This window comes from Poecile atricapillus, chromosome 35 (genome assembly GCF_030490865.1).
Source record: "Poecile atricapillus isolate bPoeAtr1 chromosome 35, bPoeAtr1.hap1, whole genome shotgun sequence".
NCBI lineage: Eukaryota > Metazoa > Chordata > Aves > Passeriformes > Paridae > Poecile > Poecile atricapillus.
The window spans coordinates 2,405,919-2,425,352 of NC_081283.1; the positions used below are offsets into that span (position 1 = coordinate 2,405,919).

At 57.2% G+C, this 19,434-nt stretch overlaps 1 protein-coding gene across 1 annotated transcript in view; it reads right to left on the reverse strand.

The window, feature by feature from the left end:
- ESPL1 (extra spindle pole bodies like 1, separase) overlaps window positions 1–18,676 on the reverse strand; it is a 47,453-nt gene extending 28,777 nt beyond the window's left edge. The window contains exons 1-14 of the mRNA XM_058861132.1: window positions 18,572–18,676; window positions 17,135–17,257; window positions 15,486–16,559; window positions 14,808–14,912; window positions 14,000–14,120; window positions 13,074–13,210; window positions 11,762–11,881; window positions 10,981–11,102; window positions 9,717–10,037; window positions 9,124–9,283; window positions 7,708–7,831; window positions 5,745–5,884; window positions 2,835–2,969; window positions 1,846–1,968 (exon numbers count right to left, since the gene is read on the reverse strand). Coding sequence (XP_058717115.1) covers window positions 1,846–1,968; window positions 2,835–2,969; window positions 5,745–5,884; window positions 7,708–7,831; window positions 9,124–9,283; window positions 9,717–10,037; window positions 10,981–11,102; window positions 11,762–11,881; window positions 13,074–13,210; window positions 14,000–14,120; window positions 14,808–14,912; window positions 15,486–16,559; window positions 17,135–17,257; window positions 18,572–18,676 — 2,910 coding nt within the window. The remainder of the gene's footprint in view (window positions 1–1,845; window positions 1,969–2,834; window positions 2,970–5,744; window positions 5,885–7,707; window positions 7,832–9,123; window positions 9,284–9,716; window positions 10,038–10,980; window positions 11,103–11,761; window positions 11,882–13,073; window positions 13,211–13,999; window positions 14,121–14,807; window positions 14,913–15,485; window positions 16,560–17,134; window positions 17,258–18,571) is intronic.
- Between the last annotated feature and the right edge of the window lie 758 nt (window positions 18,677–19,434).

The following is a 19,434-nucleotide window of genomic DNA, read 5'->3' on the forward strand; positions in this document are numbered from 1 at the left end:
GGGAACGGCGGGAATTCCGGGAAAACATGGGAAAATGGGGAAAAACATGGGAAAAAAATGGGAAAAAATGGGAAAAAATGGGGAAAAATGGGGAAAAATGGGGAGAAAATGGGGAGAAAATGGGGAGAAATGGGGAGAAAATGGGAAAAAACAGGGAAAAAACGGGAGAAATGGGGAGAAATGGGGAGAAATGGGGAGAAAATGGGGAGAAAATGGGGAGAAAATGGGGAGAAAACAGGGAAAAAACAGGGGAGAAATGGGGGGAAATGGGGAGAAAATGGGAAAAACGGGGAGAAATGGGGAGAAATGGGGAGAAATGGGGGGAAAATGGAGGGAAAATGGGGGGAAAATGGGGGGAAAATGGGGGGAAAATGGGGGGAAATGGGGAGAAAATGGGAGAGAAATGGGGAAAAAATGGGAAAAAAACGGGATTTAGTGAGCACAGGGGGTGTTCCCATCCCAATCCTGTTATCCCATTCCCCACCCCAATCCCATCATCCCAGCCCTTTTATCCCATTCCCCTTCCAGCAGCAGGGAGACGGCCTCAGGAACCTGGGAATGGCGGGAATTCCGGGAAAATGGGGAAAAACATGGGAAAATGGGGAGAAATGGGGAAAAAATGGGGGAAAATGGGGGAAAATGGGGGAAAAATGGGGGAAAAATGGGATTTAGGGAGCACAGGGGGTGCTCCCAGCTCTTTTATCCCATTCCCCCATCCCAATCCCCTTCCTACAGCAGGGAGACACCCTTGGGAACCTGGGAATGGGGGGAATTCTGGGAAAATGGGGAGAAAAAGGGAAAAAATGGGAAAAAAACGGGATTTAGTGAGCACAAGGGGTGCTCCCATCCCATCATCCCAGTCCTTTTATCCCAGTCCCCTTCCAGCAGCAGGGAGACACCCTCGGGAACCTGGGAATGGCGGGAATTCCGGGAAAATGGGGAAAAACATGGGAAAATGGGGAGAAATGGGGAAAAAATGGGATTTAGTGAGCACAGGGGGTGCTCCCATCCCATCATCCCAGCTCTCTTATCCCATTCCCTCATCCCAATCCCCTTCCAGCAGCAGGGAGACGGCCTAGGGAACCTGGGAATGGCGGGAATTCCGGGAAAATGGGGAAAATGGGGAAAAACATGGGAAAAAATGGGGAGAAATGGGGAAAAAATGGGATTTAGTGAGCACAGGGGGTGCTCCCATCCCATCATCCCAGTCCTTTTATCCCATTCCCCCACCCCAATCCCCTTCCTACAGCAGGGAGACACCCTCGGGAACCTGGGAATGGCGGGAATTCCGGGAAAACATGGGAAAATGGGGAGAAATTGGGAGAAATGGGGAGAAATGGGGAAAAAATGGGAAAAAACAGGGAAAAAATGGGAAAAAATGGGGAAAAATGGGGAGAAAATGGGGAAAAAATGGGGAAAAAATGGGGAAAAAATGGGGAAAAAATGGGGAAAAAATGGGGAAAAAATGGGGAAAAAAATGGGGAAAAAATGGGGAAAAAATGGGGAAAAAATGGGGAAAAAATGGGGAAAAAATGGGGAAAAAATGGGAAAAAATGGGGAAAAATGGGGAAAAATGGGGAAAAAATGGGGAAAAAATGGGGAAAAAATGGGGAAAAAACACAGAGAAAAAAAGGGAGAAAAAAAGGGAGAAAGTTGGGAAAGAAATCCAGGAAAAATCCGGGGAAATCCAGGATTTTAGTGACCACAGGGGGTGCTCCCATCATCCCAATCCCCTTCCAGCAGCGGAGCCACGCCCTGCTCTGCCTGGAAAACCGGGATTTGGGAAATCCCAGGGGCTCCCCCATCCCAAATCCCAATTTTTTTTTGGGAAAATCCCGTTTTTGCCTGGTTCTGGAGGCAGCAGAGGTGGCTGCGCAGCAGGAGCCGGGAATGGCGCAGGAGCAGCCGGGAATCGTCGCTGCCTTCCTCCTCCTCCTCCAGGCACGATTCCAACTCTTCCAGGAAAACCTGGGAATGCCAGACCTGGATCAGCACCCAAAGCCCATCCCCAGGGGGATTTTCCCGGGATTTTGGGAAATCCTGGAGTTCCCTCATCCTGTTTTTTTTCTTTGGGCCTGGACAGGACATTCCCAGATTTCCCCAGGTTTGGGAAGCACATTTCTGGATTTCAGGACTGCATTCCCAGACTTCCAGAGCCCATTCCCAGAATTCTGGAGCCCCTTCCCAGATCCCCAGATCCCATTCCCAGATTCCCAGCTCCCATTCCCGGTTACCTGGGCGTGGCCAGGACATTCCCAGACCCCATTCCCAGATCCCCAGATCCCATTCCCAGATCCCCAGATCCCATTCCCAGATTCCCAGATCCCACTCCCACATTCCCAGCTCCCATTCCTGGTTACCTGGGCGTGGCCAGGACATTCCCAGATCCCATTCCCAGATCCCCAGATCCCATTCCCAGATCCCCAGATCCCATTCCCAGATCCCATTCCCACATTCCCGGTTACCTGGGCGTGGCCAGGACATTCCCAGATCCCATTCCCAGATCCCATTCCCAGATCCCCAGATCCCATTCCCAGATCCCATTCCCACATTCCCATTCCCACATTCCCGGTTACCTGGGCGTGGCCAGGACATTCCCAGATCCCATTCCCAGATTCCCAGCTCCCATTCCCAGATCCCATTCACAGATTCCCAGATCCCATTCCCAGAATTCCAGATCCCATTCCCACATTCCCGGTTACCTGGGCGTGGCCAGGACATTCCCAGACCCCATTCCCAGATTCCCAGATCCCATTCCCAGATCCCATTCCCACATTCCCAGATCCCATTCCCAGATCCCATTCCCACATTCCCATTCCCACATTCCCGGTTACCTGGGCGTGGCCAGGACATTCCAGCTGCAGCAGGATCCGGCACATCTGGCTCAGGGCCTCGGCAGCTCCGGGTCCATCCCCGAGCCTCCGGCACAGGGATCGGAGCAGGCGCAGGGCCCGCAGGGCCTGCAGGGGCTGCAGGGAAATCCCTGGATAAAGTTCCGGCAAAACCTGGCCCTCCTCTTCATCTTCCTCATCCCAAACTCCATCCTCTTCATCCTCATCCCAAATTCCTTCCTTCTTCATCCCTAAATTCCCTGTTCTTCATCCCAAACTCCCTCCTCTTCATCCTCATCCCAAACTCCTTCCTTCTTCATCCTCATCCCAAACTCCTTCCTTCTTCATCCCTAAATTCCCTTCTCCTCATCCCAAACTCCCTCCTCTTCATACTCATCCCAAACTCCATTCTCTTCATCTTCCTCATCCCAAACTCCCTCCTCTTCATCCTCATCCCAAACTCCCTCCTCTTCATCCTCATCTCAAACTCCATCCTCTTCATCCTCATCCCAAACTCCTTCCTTCTTCATCCCTAAATTCCCTCTTCCTCATCCCAAATTCCCTCCTCTTCCTCCTCCTCATCCCAAACTCCCTCTTCTTCATCCTCATCCCAAATCTTTCACTTTCCTCTTCCTCATCCCAAACTCCTTCCTTCTTCATCCCTAAATTCCCTTCTCCTCATCCCAAACTCCCTCCTCTTCATCTTCCTCATCCCAAATTCCTTCCTTCTTCATCCTCATCCCAAACTCCTTCCTTCTTCATCCCTAAATTCCCTTCTCCTCATCCCAAACTCCCTCCTCTTCATCCTCATCCCAAACTCCCTCCTCTTCATCTTCCTCATCCCAAACTCCCTCCTCTTCATCCTCATCCCAAACTCCCTCCTCTTCATCTTCCTCATCCCAAACTCCCTCCTCTTCATCCTCATCCCAAACTCCTTCCTTCTTCATCCCTAAATTCTCTTCTCCTCATCCCAAATTCCCTCCTCTTCCTCCTCCTCATCCCAAACTACCTCTTCTTCATCCTCATCCCAAATCTTTCACCTTCCTCTTCCTCATCCCAAACTCCCTCCTTCTTCATCCCTAAATTCCCTCTTCCTCATCCCTAAATTTCCTCCTCCATATCCCAAATTTCCCTGCCTGCTCTTCATCCCTGAATTCCCTCCCTCTTCCTCCTCATCCTGAATTCCCTCTCTTCCTCATCCCAAATTCCCTCCTCTTCATCCCCAAATTCCCTCCCTTCTCTTCATCCCAAGCTTTTTCCCTCCCTTTTCCTCATCCCAAATTCCCTCTTCCTCCTCATCCTCAACTCCCTCTCTCTTTCTCTTCCTCATCCCAAATTCCCTCCTCTTCATCATCCCAAACTTCCTCCTTCTTCATCCCTAAATTCCCTCTTCCTCATCCCAAATTCCCTCCTCTTCATCCCTGAATTCCCTCCCTCTTCCTCCTCATCCTGAACTCCCTCCTGCTTCATCCCTAAATTCCCTCCCTCCTCCTCCTCATCCCAAACCTTTTCTCTCTCTCCCTTCATCCCAAATTCCCTCTTCCTCCTCATCCTCAACTCCCTCTCTCTTTCTCTTCCTCATCCCAAATTCTCTTATCTTCTCTTCATCCCTGAATTCCCTCCCTCCTCCTCCTCATCCCAACCCTTTTCCCTCCCTCCTCTTCATCCCAAATTCCCTCCTCTTCCTCATCCCAAATTCCCTCCTCCTCCTCATCCTAAACTCTCTCCTTCTTCATCCCTAAATTCCCTCCTCTTCATCCCTGAATTCCCTCCCTCTTCCTCCTCATCCCAAACCTTTTCCCTCCCTCCTCTTCATCCCAAATTCCCTCCTCCTCCTCATCCCAAACCTTTTCCCTCCCTCCTCTTCATCCCAAATTCCCTCCTCTTCCTCATCCCAAATTCCCTCCTCCTCCTCATCCTAAACTCTCTCCTTCTTCATCCCTAAATTCCCTCCTCTTCATCCCTGAATTCCCTCCCTCCTCCTCCTCATCCCAAACCTTTTCTCTCTCTCCCTTCATCCCAAATTCCCTCTTCCTCCTCATCCTCAACTCCCTCTCTCTTTCTCTTCCTCATCCCAAATTCTCTCCTCTTCATCCCTGAATTCCCTTCCTCTTCCTCCTCATCCCAAACCTTTTCCCTCCCTCCTCTTCATCCCAAATTCCCTCCTCCTCCTCATCCCAAACCTTTTCCCTCCCTCCTCTTCATCCCAAATTCCCTCCTCTTCCTCATCCCAAATTCCCTCCTCCTCCTCATCCTAAACTCTCTCCTTCTTCATCCCTAAATTCCCTCCTCTTCATCCCTGAATTCCCTCCCTCCTCCTCCTCATCCCAAACCTTTTCTCTCTCTCCCTTCATCCCAAATTCCCTCTTCCTCCTCATCCTCAACTCCCTCTCTCTTTCTCTTCCTCATCCCAAATTCTCTCCTCTTCATCCCTGAATTCCCTTCCTCTTCCTCCTCATCCCAAACCTTTTCCCTCCCTCCTCTTCATCCCAAATTCCCTCCTCTTCCTCATCCCAAATTCCCTCCTCCTCCTCATCCTAAACTCTCTCCTTCTTCATCCCTAAATTCCCTCCTCTTCATCCCAAATCCCCTCCCTCTTCCTCCACATCCCAACCCTTTTCCCTCTCTCCCTTCATCCCAAATTCCCTCCCTCTTCCTCCTCATCCCAACCCTTTTCCCTCCCTCCTCTTCATCCCTGAATTCCCTCCCTCCTCCTCCTCATCCCAAACCTTTTCCCTCTCTCCCTTCATCCCAAATCCCCTCCCTCCTCCTCCTCATCCCAACCCTTTTCCCTCTCTCCCTTCATCCCAAAACTCTCTCCCTTCCTCTTCCTCACCCCAAACTTTTTCCCTCTCCCTCCCCACCCCGAACTCCCTCCCTCTCTCCCGGGGATCCCGGGGAATTTGGGATCACCTTTCCCTGGATGAGGAAGAGCGCGGCCAGCAGCTGCAGGGAGCCCACGCTCTGCTCCGGGCTGCGCAGCGCCGGAATCCCGGGATTCTGCAGCAGCTGCTCCCACAGGGAAACGGCTCCGTCCAAGGGTTTGGAGAGAGCTGCAGGGGGAGAAATCCAGGGAAAAAGCTCTTCCCAAAGCGGGAAATCCAGGGAAAAAGCTCTTCCCAAAGCGGGATCATCCCGGGAAAAAGCTCTTCCCAAAGTGGGAAATCCCGGGAAAAAGCTCATCCCAAAGCGGGATCATCCCAAAGCGGGATCATCCTGGGAAAAAGCTCTTCCCAAAGCGGGATCATCCCAAAGCGGGATCATCCTGGGAAAAAGCTCTTCCCAAAGCAGGATCATCCTGGGAAAAAGCTCTTCCCAAAGCGGGAAATCCCGGGAAAAAGCTCTTCCCAAAGCGGGAAATCCCGGGAAAAAGCTCTTCCCAAAGCGGGAAATCCCGGGAAAAAGCTCTTCCCAAAGCAGGAAATCCCGGGAAAAAGCTCTTCCCAAAGTGGGAAATCCTGGGAAAAAGCTCTTCCCAAAGCGGGAAATCCCGGGAAAAAGCTCTTCCCAAAGCGGGATCATCCCAGGAAAAAGCTCTTCCCAAAGCGGGAAATCCCGGGAAAAAGCTCTTCCCAAAGTGGGAAATCCTGGGAAAAAGCTCTTCCCAAAGTGGGATCATCCCAAAGCGGGATCATCCCAAAGCGGGATCATCCCAAAGCGGGATCATCCCGGGAAAAAGCTCTTCCCAAAGGGGGATCATCCCAAAGAGGGATCATCCCAGGAGAAAGCTCTTCCCAAAGCGGGATCATCCCAGGGAAAAGCTCTTCCCAAAGCGGGATCATCCTGGGAAAAAGCTCTTCCCAAAGTGGGATCATCCTGGGAAAAAGCTCTTCCCAAAGTGGGATCATCCCGGGAAAGTCGTGGTGCTTCCCGGGAAAGCTCGGTGCTGGTGCTGGAAAAGCTTTTCCCGACTTTCCAGAGGCCTCGCTCATCCCAAAATCCCCTCAGTGATCCCGGGAATGGCTGATCCCGGGAATCCCTGATCCTGGGAATCCCTGATCCTGGGAATCCCCGATCCCTGGAATCCCTGATCCTGGGAATCCCCGATCCCAGGAATCCCTGATCCCGGGAATCTCTCTCTGATCCCGGGAATCCCTGATCCTGGGAATGGCCAATCCCAGGAATCCCTGATCCCGGAAATCCCCAATCCCAGGAATCCCTGATCCCGGGAATCCCTGATCCTGGGAATCTCTCTCTGATTCTGGGAATCCCCAATCCCAGGAATCCATAATCCTGGGAATGGCCAATCCCAGGAATCCCTGATCCCTGGAATCCTCAATCCAGGAATCCCTGATCCTGGGAATCCCTGATCCCAGGAATCCCTGATCCCGGGAATCTCTCTCTGATTCTGGGAATCCCCAATCCCAGGACTCCCCAATCCGAGGAATCCCCGATCCCGGGAATCCCCCATCCAGGGAATCCCCCATCCCGGGACTCCCCGACCCCGGGACTCCCCCATCCCAGGAATCCCCCATCCCAGGAATCCCCCATCCCAGGAATCCCCCATCCCGGGAATCCCCGATCCCGGGAATCCCCGACCCCGGGAATCCCCGACCCCGGGACTCCCCCATCCCAGGAATCCCCCATCCCGGGAATCCCCCATCCCGGGAATCCCCAATCCTGGGAATCCCCGACCCCGGGACTCCCCCATCCCAGGAATCCCCCATCCCAGGAATCCCCCATCCCGGGAATCCCCGATCCCGGGAATCCCCGACCCCAGGAATCCCCGATCCCGGGAATCCCCGATCCCAGGAATCCCCGATCCCGGGAATCCCCGATCCCAGGAATTCCCCCATCCCAGGAATCCCCGATCCCGGGAATCCCCGATCCCAGGAATCCCCGATCCCAGGGATCCCTGATCCCAGGAATCCCTCACCGCTGTCGGAGCTGAGGCTGCAGCGGATCCCATCCCGCGGCTCCGGCCGCTCTCCCGCGCTCCCCTCGGATCCATCCGGCAGCTCCGCGTTCCGGCGCCGCCCGCGCCGCTCCCGAGCCACGCTCTGGGGAGGGAACGATGTGGGGAGGGGATTGGGGATGCTGGGAATCCCCAAAATCCCGGGAAAACCACCCTGGGAAAGTCGAGTGTCCCAAAATCCCCAAAATCCCAGGAAAATCGCACCCCGGGAAGGGTTTGGGATGAGCTGGGAATGCCAGGATTCCCCAAAATCCCAGGAAAATCATCCTAGGAAGGGTTTGGGATGAGCTGGGAACTCCAGGATTCCCCAAAATCCCGGGAAAATCATCCTGGGAAGGGTTTGGGATGAGCTGGGAACTCCAGGATTCCCCAAAATCCCGGGAAAATCACCCTGGGAAGGGTTTGGGATGAGCTGGGAATGCCAGGATTCCCCAAAATCCCAGGAAAATCATCCTGGGAAGGGTTTGAGGATCTGAGTGGGTTTGGGATGAGATGGGAACTCCAGGATTCCCCAAAATCCTGGGAAAATCACCCTGGGAAGGGTTTGGGACATGCAGGAACTCCAGGATTCCCTAAAATCCCAGGAAAATCATCCTGGGAAGGGTTTGGGATGAGCTGGGAATGCCAGGATTCCCCAAAATCCCAGGAAAATCATCCTGGGAAGGGTTTGAGGATCTGAGTGGGTTTGGGACACACAGGAACTCCAGGATTCCACAAAATCCTGGGAAAATCATCCTGGGAAGGGTTTGAGACATGCAGGAACTCCAGGATTCCCCAAAATCCCAGGAAAATCACCCCGGGAAGGGTTTGGGATGAGCTGGGAATGCCAGGATTCCCCAAAATCCCGGGAAAATCACCCTGGGAAGGGTTTGGGACACACAGGAACTCCAGGATTCCCCAAAATCCTGGGAAAATCATCCTGGGAAGGGTTTGGGATGAGCTGGGAACTCCAGGATTCCCCAAAATCCCAGGAAAATCATCCTGGGAAGGGTTTGGGATGAGCTGGGAACGCCAGGATTTTCCTAAAATCCTAGGAAAATCATCCTGGGAAGAGTTTGAGGATCTGAGTGGGTTTGGGACATGCAGGAACTCCAGGATTCCCCAAAATCCTGGGAAAATCATCCTGGGAAGGGTTTGGGATGAGCTGGGAACTCCAGGATTTCCCCAAAATCCCAGGAAAATCACCCTGGGAAGGGTTTGGGATGAGCTGGGAACTCCAGGATTCCCCAAAATCCCGGGAAAATCACCCTGGGAAGGGTTTGGGATGAGCTGGGAACTCCAGGATTCCGCAAAATCCCGGGAAAATCACCCTGGGAAGGGTTTGGGATGAGCTGGGAACTCCAGGATTCCCCAAAATCCCGGGAAAATCCCACCCACCTTTTCCATGAGGGCCTCCAGGGTGCAGATGTGGAGCCAGAGCAGGGCCTGGGCGCGCTCGTCCAGGAGCTGATCCCGGATTTGGGAATTCTGGGCTTGGGAATTCTGGGCCAGCGCCTCCAGCAGCCTCAGGGACTCCTGGATGGCGTCCAGGGCGGAGCTGCAGGGACAGGGATTCCAAAAATCCCGGGAATCAACCCCAAAATAACGGGAATGGCTCCCAAAATCCCAGGAATGGGGTTGGGGAATGGGATGGGGGGATTGGGATGGGGAAATGGGATTTGGGACTGGGATTGGGATTGGGATGGAGGAACAGGATCAGGAATGGGATCAGGACTGGGATGGGATGGGGATGAGAGATTGGGATGGGGATCAGGGATGGGATCAATAGGATGGGGTGGGATTTGGGATGGGAACAGGGACAGGACGGGATGGGATCTGAGATGGGATTTGGGATGGGATCAGTGGGATCTGGGATGGGATTTGGGATGGGAACAAGGACAGGATGGGATTTGGGATGGGATTTGGGATGTGGGCTGGGATTTGGGATGTGGGCTGGGATTTGGGATGTGGGCTGGGATTTGGGCACCCACCAGTCAGTGTGGGGGGCGAAGCTGTGGCTGCAGAGCAGCTGCGCCAGCTCCAGCAGCGCCACCGCCCTGGGCAGGCTCCGGCCGGGATCCGCCATTCCCTCGGGATCCACCATTCCCTCGGGATCCACCGTTCCCTCGGGATCCCCCGTTCCCTCGGGATCCCCCGTTCCCAGCAGGTCACAGATCACCCCGTAGCGCTCGGCTGCCGTGGGGCTCCGCAGGGATTTGTAGGCGCGGAGCTCGGCCAGGAGCAGCCCCGGCACGGCGGCCCCGGGCAGGAGCCGGGAATGGGAATGGGAATCCAGGGCATCCCGCAGGGTCCTGCCAGCGGGGACGGAGCGGGAGGTGAGGGGGGACGGGATCCCATCCCAAATCTCCATCCCATCCCAAATCTCCATCCCATCCCAAATCTCCATCCCATCCCTCCTGTCCCAATCCAAATCCCCATCCCATCCCTCCTGTCCCAATCCCAAATCCCCATCCCATCCCTCCTATCCCAATCCTGATCCCCCATCCCTCCAATCCCAATCCCCCATCCCATCCCTCCTGTCCCAATTCCCCACCCCATCCCTCCTATCCCAATCCCAATCCTGATCCCCATCCCATCCCTCCTATCCCAATCCCCCATCCCATCCCTCCTGTCCCAATTCTCCATCCCATCCCAATCCCCCCATTCTTCCAATCCCAATTCCCCATCCCAATCCCTCCAATCCAAACCCCCTCATCCCATCCCTCCTGTCCCAATCCTGATCCCCAATCCCATCCCTCCTATCCCAATTCTGATCCCTCATCCCTCCAATCCCAATTCCCCATCCCAATCCCTCCAATCCAAACCCCCTCATCCCATCCCTCCAATCCCTCCCACCCCATTCTCCTTATCCCAATCCTCCCCTCCGAATTCCCCATTCCCATTCCCCCATCCCAATCCCCCATTCCCAGTTCCCCATTCCCAGTTCCCCATTCCCAATCCCCCATTCCCAATCCCCCATTCCCAATCCCCCATCCCAATCCCCCATTCCCAATCCCCCATTCCCAATCCCCCATTCCCCCATTCCCAGTCCCCCATTCCCAATCCCCCATTCCCAATCCCCCATTCCCATTCCCCCATTCCCAATCCCCCATTCCCAATCCCCCATTCCCAATCCCCCATTCCCAGTCCCCCATTCCCAGTCCCCCATTCCCAGTTCCCCATTCCCATTCCCCCATTCCCAATCCCCCATTCCCAATTCCCCCATTCCCAATTCCCCATTCCCAGCTCCCTCACCACAGCCGCAGCTCCTCCGCTCCCCGTTTGGCCGCCTCCGTTTTGATCCTGGCCCAGAGCGCCACCGGCTCGGCCAGCGGGGCTGGGAAGGGCTGGGAATGCCGGGAATGGGTCACCAATCCCTGGGAATGGGTCACCAATCCCCGGGAATGGGTCACCAATCCCTGGGAATGGGTCACCAATCCCCGGGAATGGGTCACCAATCCCCGGGAATGTGTCACCAGTCCCCGGGAATGGGTCACCAATCCCCGGGAATGGGTCAGCAATCCCCGGGAATGGGTCACCAGTCCCCGGGAATGGGTCACCAGTCCCCAGGAATGTGTCCCTGATCTCTGGGAATAACCTGTCCATGCTGGGAATGTGTCCCTGATCCCCGGGAATGTGTCACTAATCCCAGGAATGTGTCCCTGATCCCAGGAATGTGTCACCAATCCCAGGAATGTGTCCCTGATCCCAGGAATGTGTCCCTGATCCCCAGGAATGTGTCCCTGATCCCCAGGAATGTGTCCCTGATCCCCAGGAATGTGTCCCTGATCCCAGGAATGTGTCCCTGATCCCAGGAATGTCCCCAACCCCAGGAATTACCTGGCCATGCTGGGAATGTGTCCCTGATCCCAGGAATGTGTCCCTGATCCCAGGAATGTGTCCCTGATCCCTGGGAATGTCCCCAATCCCAGGAATGTGTCCCCAATCCCAGGAATGTCCCCAATCCCAGGAATTACCTGTCCATGCTGGGAATGTGTCCCTGATCCCCAGGAATGTCCCCAATCCCAGGAATTACCTGTCCATGCTGGGAATGTGTCCCCAGGGCCAGCAGCCACTGGGCCACAGCGTCCAGCGCCCGCCGCTCCCGCTGCCGGCAGCGCCAGCTCTCCACCCACAGCCGGAAACACCGGTGGAGCTGCGGGAACGGTGTCGGGATCCAGGATCCCACAAACCATCCCAGAGACCCCATAAACCATCCCAGTGATCCCAGAGATCCCATAAACCATCCCAGTGACCCCATAAACCATCCCAGAGATCCCATAAACCATCCCAGAGATCCCATAAACCATACCAGTGATCCCATAAACCATCCCATTACCCCATAAACCATCCCAGAGATCCCATAAACCATCCCAGAGGTCCCAGTGATCCCATAAACCATCCCAGTGACCCCATAAACCATCCCAGTGATCCCATAAACCATCCCATTACCCCATAAACCATCCCAGAGATCCCATAAACCATCCCAGTGATCCCATAAACCATCCCAGTGATCCAGTGATCCCATAAACCATCCCAGTGACTCCATAAACCATCCCATTACCCCATAACCCATCCCACTGACCCCATAACCCATCCCAGTGATCCCATAAACCATCCCAGTGCTCCCAGTGATCCCATAAACCATCCCAGTGACCCCATAACCCATCCCAGCAATCCCAGTGACCCCATAACCCATCCCAGTGACCCCATAACCCATCCCATTGACCCCATAACCCATCCCACTGACCCCATAACCCATCCCAGAGACCCCATAACCCATCCCACTGATCCCAGTGACCCCATAACCCATCCCACTGACCCCATAACCCATCCCAGCGATCCCAGTGACCCCATAACCCATCCCAGTGACCCCAAAACCCATCCCATTGACCCCATAACCCATCCCACTGATCCCAGTGATCCCATAAACCATCCCAGTGACCCCATAACCCATCCCATTGACCCCATAACCCATCCCAGCGATCCCAGTGACCCCATAACCCATCCCAGTGACCCCATAACCCATCCCAGTGACCCCATAACCCATCCCAGAGACCCCATAACCCATCCCAGTGACCCCAGTGCCCCATCCCAGTGACCCCATAACCCATCCCAGTGACCCCATAACCCATCCCAGTGACCCCAGTGACCCCATAACCCATCCCAGTGACCCCATAACCCATCCCAGTGACCCCATAACCCATCCCAGTGACCCCATAAACCATCCCAGAGATCCCAGTGACCCCATAACCCCTCCCAGTGACCCCATAACCCATCCCTGTACCCCACCACCCCATCCCAGTACCCCCAGTGCCCCATCCCAGTACTCCCAGTACTCCCAGTACCCGCTCAGGGGTGACTCCGGGCCGGCCGTAGCCGTGGCTGGTCAGCACTGCCCGGCAGAAGGGCTCGCACACGGCTCCGGCCGCTTCCGGAACGTTCCGGCTCAGGAAGGCCTGGCCCAGGCGGAAGGTGGCCACAGCTGTGTCCGGAGGGGCCGGAGTGACCGATGGGATTGGGGGACACGGAGTGACCCCAAACCCCGGACACGGAGTGACCCCAATCCCCGGACACGGAGTGACCCCTGGACACAGAGTGACCCCAACCCCTGGACACAGAGTGACCCCAAACCCCGGACACGGAGTGACCCCTGGACATGGAGTGACCCCTGGACACAGAGTGACCCCAAACCCCGGACACAGAGTGACCCCTGGACACAGAGTGACCCCTGGACACAGAGTGACCCCAACCCCCAGACACGGAGTGACCCCAAACCCCCAGACACAGAGTGACCCCAACACCCGGACACAGAGTGACCCCTGGACACAGAGTGACCCCAAACCCCCGGACACAGAGTGACCCCTGGACATGGAGTGACCCCAAACCCCTGGACACAGAGTGACCCCAAACCCCTGGACACAGAGTGACCCCTGGACACAGAGTGACCCCAAACCCCTGGAGTGACCCCCAATCCCCGGACACAGAGTGACCCCTGGACACAGAGTGACCCCAAACCCCCAGACATGGAGTGACCCCTGGACAGCCAGGATGGGGACAGAGCCCTGGGGGTGCCACTGACCACTGGGGACAGGGACAGGGGGTGCCACTGACCACTGGGGACAGGGACAGGGGGTGCCACTGACCACTGGGGACAGGGACAGGGGGTGCCACTGACCACTGGGGACAGGGACAGGGGGTGCCACTGACCACTGGGGATGGGGACAGGGGGTGCCACTGACCACTGGGGACAGGGACAGGGGGTGCCACTGACCGGTGACATCGAGGAATTTGCCGCTCTCGGCCTCGGGCAGCCCCTCCAGCCCCTCCAGCATCCAGGTGACGCTCCGGACACAGCTCCCGGTCACCTGCGGCAGCTCCGGCCACCCCGAGGGCTGCGGGGACCCCGGGGCTCAGCCGGGACCCCAGACCCACAGGGGACGTTCCAAGGTCCCACACACCCAACATTCCAGCCCCACATCCCACGGGAGAAGCTTCCAGAACCCCTCAGGGCACCTCAATCCCAAAATTCCAGCCCCACATCCCACGGGAGAAGCTTCCAGAACCCCCAGAACCTTTTCAGGGTGACTCAACCCCAACATTCCAGCCCCACATCCCACGGGAGAAGCTTCCAGAACCCCCAGAACCTTTTCAGGGTGACTCAATCCCAAAATTCCAGCCCCACATCTCATGGGAGAAGTTTCCAGAACCCCTCAGGGCACCTCAACCCCAAAATTCCAGCCCCACATTCCATGGGAGAAGCTTCCAGAACCCCCAGAACCTTTTCAGGGTGACTCAACCCCAACATTCCAGCCCCAAATCCCACGGGAGAAGCTTCCAGAACCCCCAGAACCTTTTCAGGGCGACTCAACCCCAAAATTCCAGCCCCACATCCCACGGGAGAAGCTTCCAGAACCCCTCAGGGCACCTCAACCCCAAAATTCCAGCCCCACATTCCATGGGAGAAGCTTCCAGAACCCCCAGAACCTTTTCAGGGTGACTCAATCCCAACATTCCAGCCCCACATCCCACGGGAGAGGCTCCCAGCCCCCTGAAGGACCTGGATCCGTTCCCTGGGATACCTGGGAGCGCTGGAATATCTCGTGGATGGCGTTGGAGAAGAGCTGGAGGCTGTGGAACAGCAGCTGCTTCACCATCACCTGCTCCTGGATGGAGTCAGGAGGGACCTGGGAATGGGAAAAACGGGATTTGGGAATGGGGTCAGGGAATGGACCCTGGGAATGGGAAAAACGGGATTTGGGAATGGGGTCAGGGAATGGGAAAAACGGGATTTGGGAATGGGGTCAGGGAATGGGGTCAGGGAATGGGGTCAGGGAATGGGGTCAGGGAATGGGAAAAATGGGATTTGGGAATGGGGTCAAGGAATGGGGTCAGGGAATGGGGTCAGGGAATGGGGTCAGGGAATGGGGTCAGGGAATGGGAAAAATGGGATTTGGGAATGGGGTCAGGGAATGGACCCTGGGAATGGGAAAAATGGGATTTGGGAATGGGGTCAGGGAATGGACCCTGGGAATGGGAAAAATGGGATTTGGGAATGCTGGGAATAGGGAAAGAGGGATCTGGAGGTTCAGCAACTCCAGGAGCTCCTACTGGGATGGCTCTGGGAAAGGGAAAAGCGGGATTTGGGATTCCCCAAAGTCCAGGAGCTGCTGCCAGGGCTGGGACCTCCAGGATTCCAGGGAATCCTGATCCCAGGAAATCCTGATCCCAGAGCTGCTCCTCCTCCTCCTCCTCCTCACCTGGGCCAGCAGCTGCCGCAGCGCCCGCCCGTGGCCCTGGGAGAAGGCACAAATCCCAGGAAGCTCCTGGAGGCCGAGGGGCAGCTCCTGGCTCTTCCTCAGCGCCTCCCCGAGCTGCGCCAGCACAAACTGGGAGCACTCCAGCAGCACCCGCAGAATCCTTCCGGAAGGTTCCGCCGCCAGCGCCGCTCCCGCCCGGCACAACGCCGATCCCACGGCTCGGAGCCCGGCCCCGCCTTTGAGCAGCGCCCAGCTGAGCTGGATCCCGGCCTCCAGCAGCTCCAGGGGGGCTCCCAGAGAATTCCCAGCTCCCAAAAACCCCCTGGAATCCCCCAGCAGGTCCAGAGCCTCGCGGTGCCGCCGGGCTTTGCAGAGGCGGCGGCAGCACTCCAGGGTGAGCTCCAGGCAGCACAGGGAACTGCCGAGATCCGGAGGCCGCCGAGCCTCGTCCCACAGCGCTTCCAGCAGCCGCTCCCGCAGCTGCCTGGCCAGGAACAGCGGGCAGGGAGCTCTCTGTGCCTCGTAGAGCGCGGCGGCGCTGGCGGTGTGCTGGGCGGTGCACGAGGCGAAGAACGGCGGGCGGAAAGATTCCCGAGGCGAGCGTTGCGGCGGCGGCTCCTCCGATTCCAAGAGCAGCAGGAAGCGCAGGGAGCGCAGCCGGGCGCTCAGCACCGCCCTGCCCTCCTCTCGAGGCCTCTCTGGCCCGGCCAGCTCGGCCGCCGCTCGCCACAGCAGCCCGAAAGCGCCGCGGGTCACCCCGGCCCAGTCGGCGTCGCGGCGGCGGCAGCGCCGCAGCCGCTCCCGCAGCAGCTCGGCCGCGCTCCAGGTGTGGATCCCGGCCCAGCCCGCGGCGTTGCGCAGCACGTGGAACAGGATTCTCTCCAGGTACAGGTGAGGGGGGTCGGGGACCAGGCTCAGGTAGGTGTTGGTGGCCTCCTGGGCCAGGGTCAGCAGCTGGGAGCCGTGGGCTGGCAGCCCCCCGGGCCGGGCCAGCTCGGCCACGCAGGAGCGAAGGGCGCGGTCGCACAGCTGGACGCGGCGGGAGCGCGGGGCCGAGCGGCTGCCGAGGCTTTCCTGGGGAAAAGAGAGGATTGGGATCACAACTGGGCAACCTAGGGGACATTTCCCGGGAAAAAAAGGGGTTTGGGATCACACCTGAGTTCCTCCAGAGTCAATTAATGGGGAAAAAAGGGATTTGGGATCAGAATTGGGAAACTTAGGGGACGTTTCCTGGGAAAAACAGAGGTTTGGGATCACAACTGGGCACCTCAAGGGGTGTTCCATGGGGAAAAAAGGATTTGGGATCAGAATTGGGCAACTTAGGGGACGTTTCCTGGGAAAAAAGGGGGTTTGGGATCACAACTGAGCTCCCTCCAAGGACATCTAACAGGAAAAAAAGGATTTGGGATCAGAACTGAGCCCTTCCAGGACTGTCTCCTCATCAAAGAGGGATTTGGGATCACAACTGGGCACCTCAGGGGGCATTTCCTGGGAAAAGAAGGAGCCAGAAGCAGCTCAGAACCCCACAGAGATCCCACATTGGGACCCAGAGATTTTCTTCGGACCCCAGTGCAGAATTCCCCAGTTCTCCCTGGCAGCATCCCGAGGTTTTCCCGTGGGAAGGAGAGCTCAGCCCCTCCCTGGCTCACCTGGATCTTCTCCAGGCGCTCCTCGATGCCGGCCCAGCCGTCCGTGGTTCCGTCATTCCCATCTTTCCCGTCCTTCCCGTCCATCCCGGGGCTTCTCCTGAGGGGCTGTGATGTGAGGAGGGGCTGGGGGGGGGCAAGGGGAGGTGTGAGACCCCCAGAGGCCCCCAAACCTGCAGAACATTAAACTCAGAGACTCCTAAATCCCCAAACCCAGAGACCCCAAAATCCTCAAACCCAGAGACCCCAAAACTCCCAAACCCAGAGACCCCCAAATCCCCCAAACCCAGAGACCCCAAAATCCCCCAAACCCAGAGACCCCAAAATCCCCAAACCCAGAGATCCCAAAACTCCCAAACCCAGAGACCCCAAAATCCCCCAAACCCAGAGACCCCAAAATCCCCAAACCCAGAGACCCCAAAACTCCCAAACCCAGAGACCCCAAAATCCCCAAACCCAGAGACCCCAAAACTCCCAAACCCAGAGACCCCAAAACTCCCAAACCCAGAGATCCCAAAATCCCCCAAACCCAGAGACCCCAAAATCCCCAAACCCAGAGACCCCAAAACTCCCAAACCCAGAGAACCCAAAATCCCCAAACCCAGAGACCCCAAAACTCCCAAACCCAGAGACCCCAAAATCCCCCAAACCCAGAGTCCCCAAAATCCCCCAAACCCAGAGTCCCCAAAATCCTCAAACCCAGAGAGCCCAAAACCCCCCAAACCCAGAGACCCCAAAATCCCCCAAACCCAGAGACCCCAAAATCCCCCAAACCCAGAGACCCCTAAATCCCCAAACCCAGAGACCCCCAAATCCCCAAACCCAGAGATCCCAAAACTCCCAAACCCAGAGATCCCAATACCAGAGACTCCCAAACACCCCCCAGACCCCCAAAACCCCCCAGATTCCCAAACACCCCAGCCCCACTTTGCCCCCTCAGAGCCCCCCCAGCTCCAATTTCTGACTCCCCAGGGACCCCCAGCCCCTCTGGGGGTCTCCAGCCCCATTCCTCACCCACCCCCAAGCCCCCAGCCCCATTCCCGAACCCCCTTAAAGGGGTCAGAACACCCCCCGACCCCACTTTCTGACACCCCAGGGACCCCAGCCCCATTTCCAGCCCCCCCCCCCTCACTCCTTGCCCCTCACGGAGGCCCTGACCCCCCCCACCCCCTCAGGCGTCCCGCGGCCTTCCCCTCTCTGCCCTCACCGCGGCCCACAGGGCTCCCTGCCTCTCGCCGCACCCTCCCCAGCTCCCCCGGCTCCCCGAGGGGGTCTCAGCCCCCCAAATTCCCCCTTCGGGACCCCCAAATTGCCCCAAATCCCCGCGGGCCGCGCCCCCCCCCGCTCACGCTGCGCTGCTGCTCCGCCGCCCGCCGGCAGAGGGCGGAGCCCGCCGCGCGCCCGTTCAAACCTCGGCGGCAGCCAATCAGCGCGCGGCACCGCCCCGCGGCGTCCAATCAGCGCGGGGCCCGGCCCCCGGCCCGCCGCGCGGGGGTTCACGGGAGTTGGAGTCCGCGTTCTGCCGCGCGCGCTTTTTATGCGCATGCGCGGGGCGGGGTTAATTAAGGGGGCGGGGTCAGTGGGGAGGGGGCGTGGCCGGGGTGGGACCCCATGGATAATGAGGGGGAGGGGAGAACCCCGGGATTTCGGGAATGAGGAATTCCCGTGGGATATCGGGATTGAGGGAGAGCCCCGGGATATCGGGAGTGAGGAATTCCCCGGGATATCGGGAATGAGGAATTCCCCGGGATATCGGGAATGAGGAATTCCCGTGGGATATCGGGATTGAGGAATTCCCGTGGGATATCGGGATTGAGGAATTCCCCGGGATATCGGGAATGAGGAATTCCCCGGGATATCGGGAATGAGGAATTCCCGTGGGATATCGGGAATGAGGGAGAACCCCGGGATTTCGGGAATGAGGAATTCCCCGGGATATCGGGATTGAGGAATTCCCCGGGATATCGGGAATGAGGAATTCCCCGGGATATCGGGAGTGAGGAATTCCCCGGGATATCGGGAATGAGGAATTCCCGGGGATATCGGGAATGAGGGACAACCCCGGGATATCGGGAATGAGGAATTCCCGTGGGATATCGGGAATGAAGAATTCCCCGGGATATCGGGAATGAGGAATTCCCCGGGATATCGGGAATGAGGAATTCCCCGGGATATCGGGAATGAGGGAGAACCCCGGGATATCGGGAATGAGGAATTCCCCGGGATATCGGGATTGAGGAATTCCCCGGGATATCGGGATTGAGGAATTCCCCGGGATATCGGGAGTGAGGAATTCCCGTGGG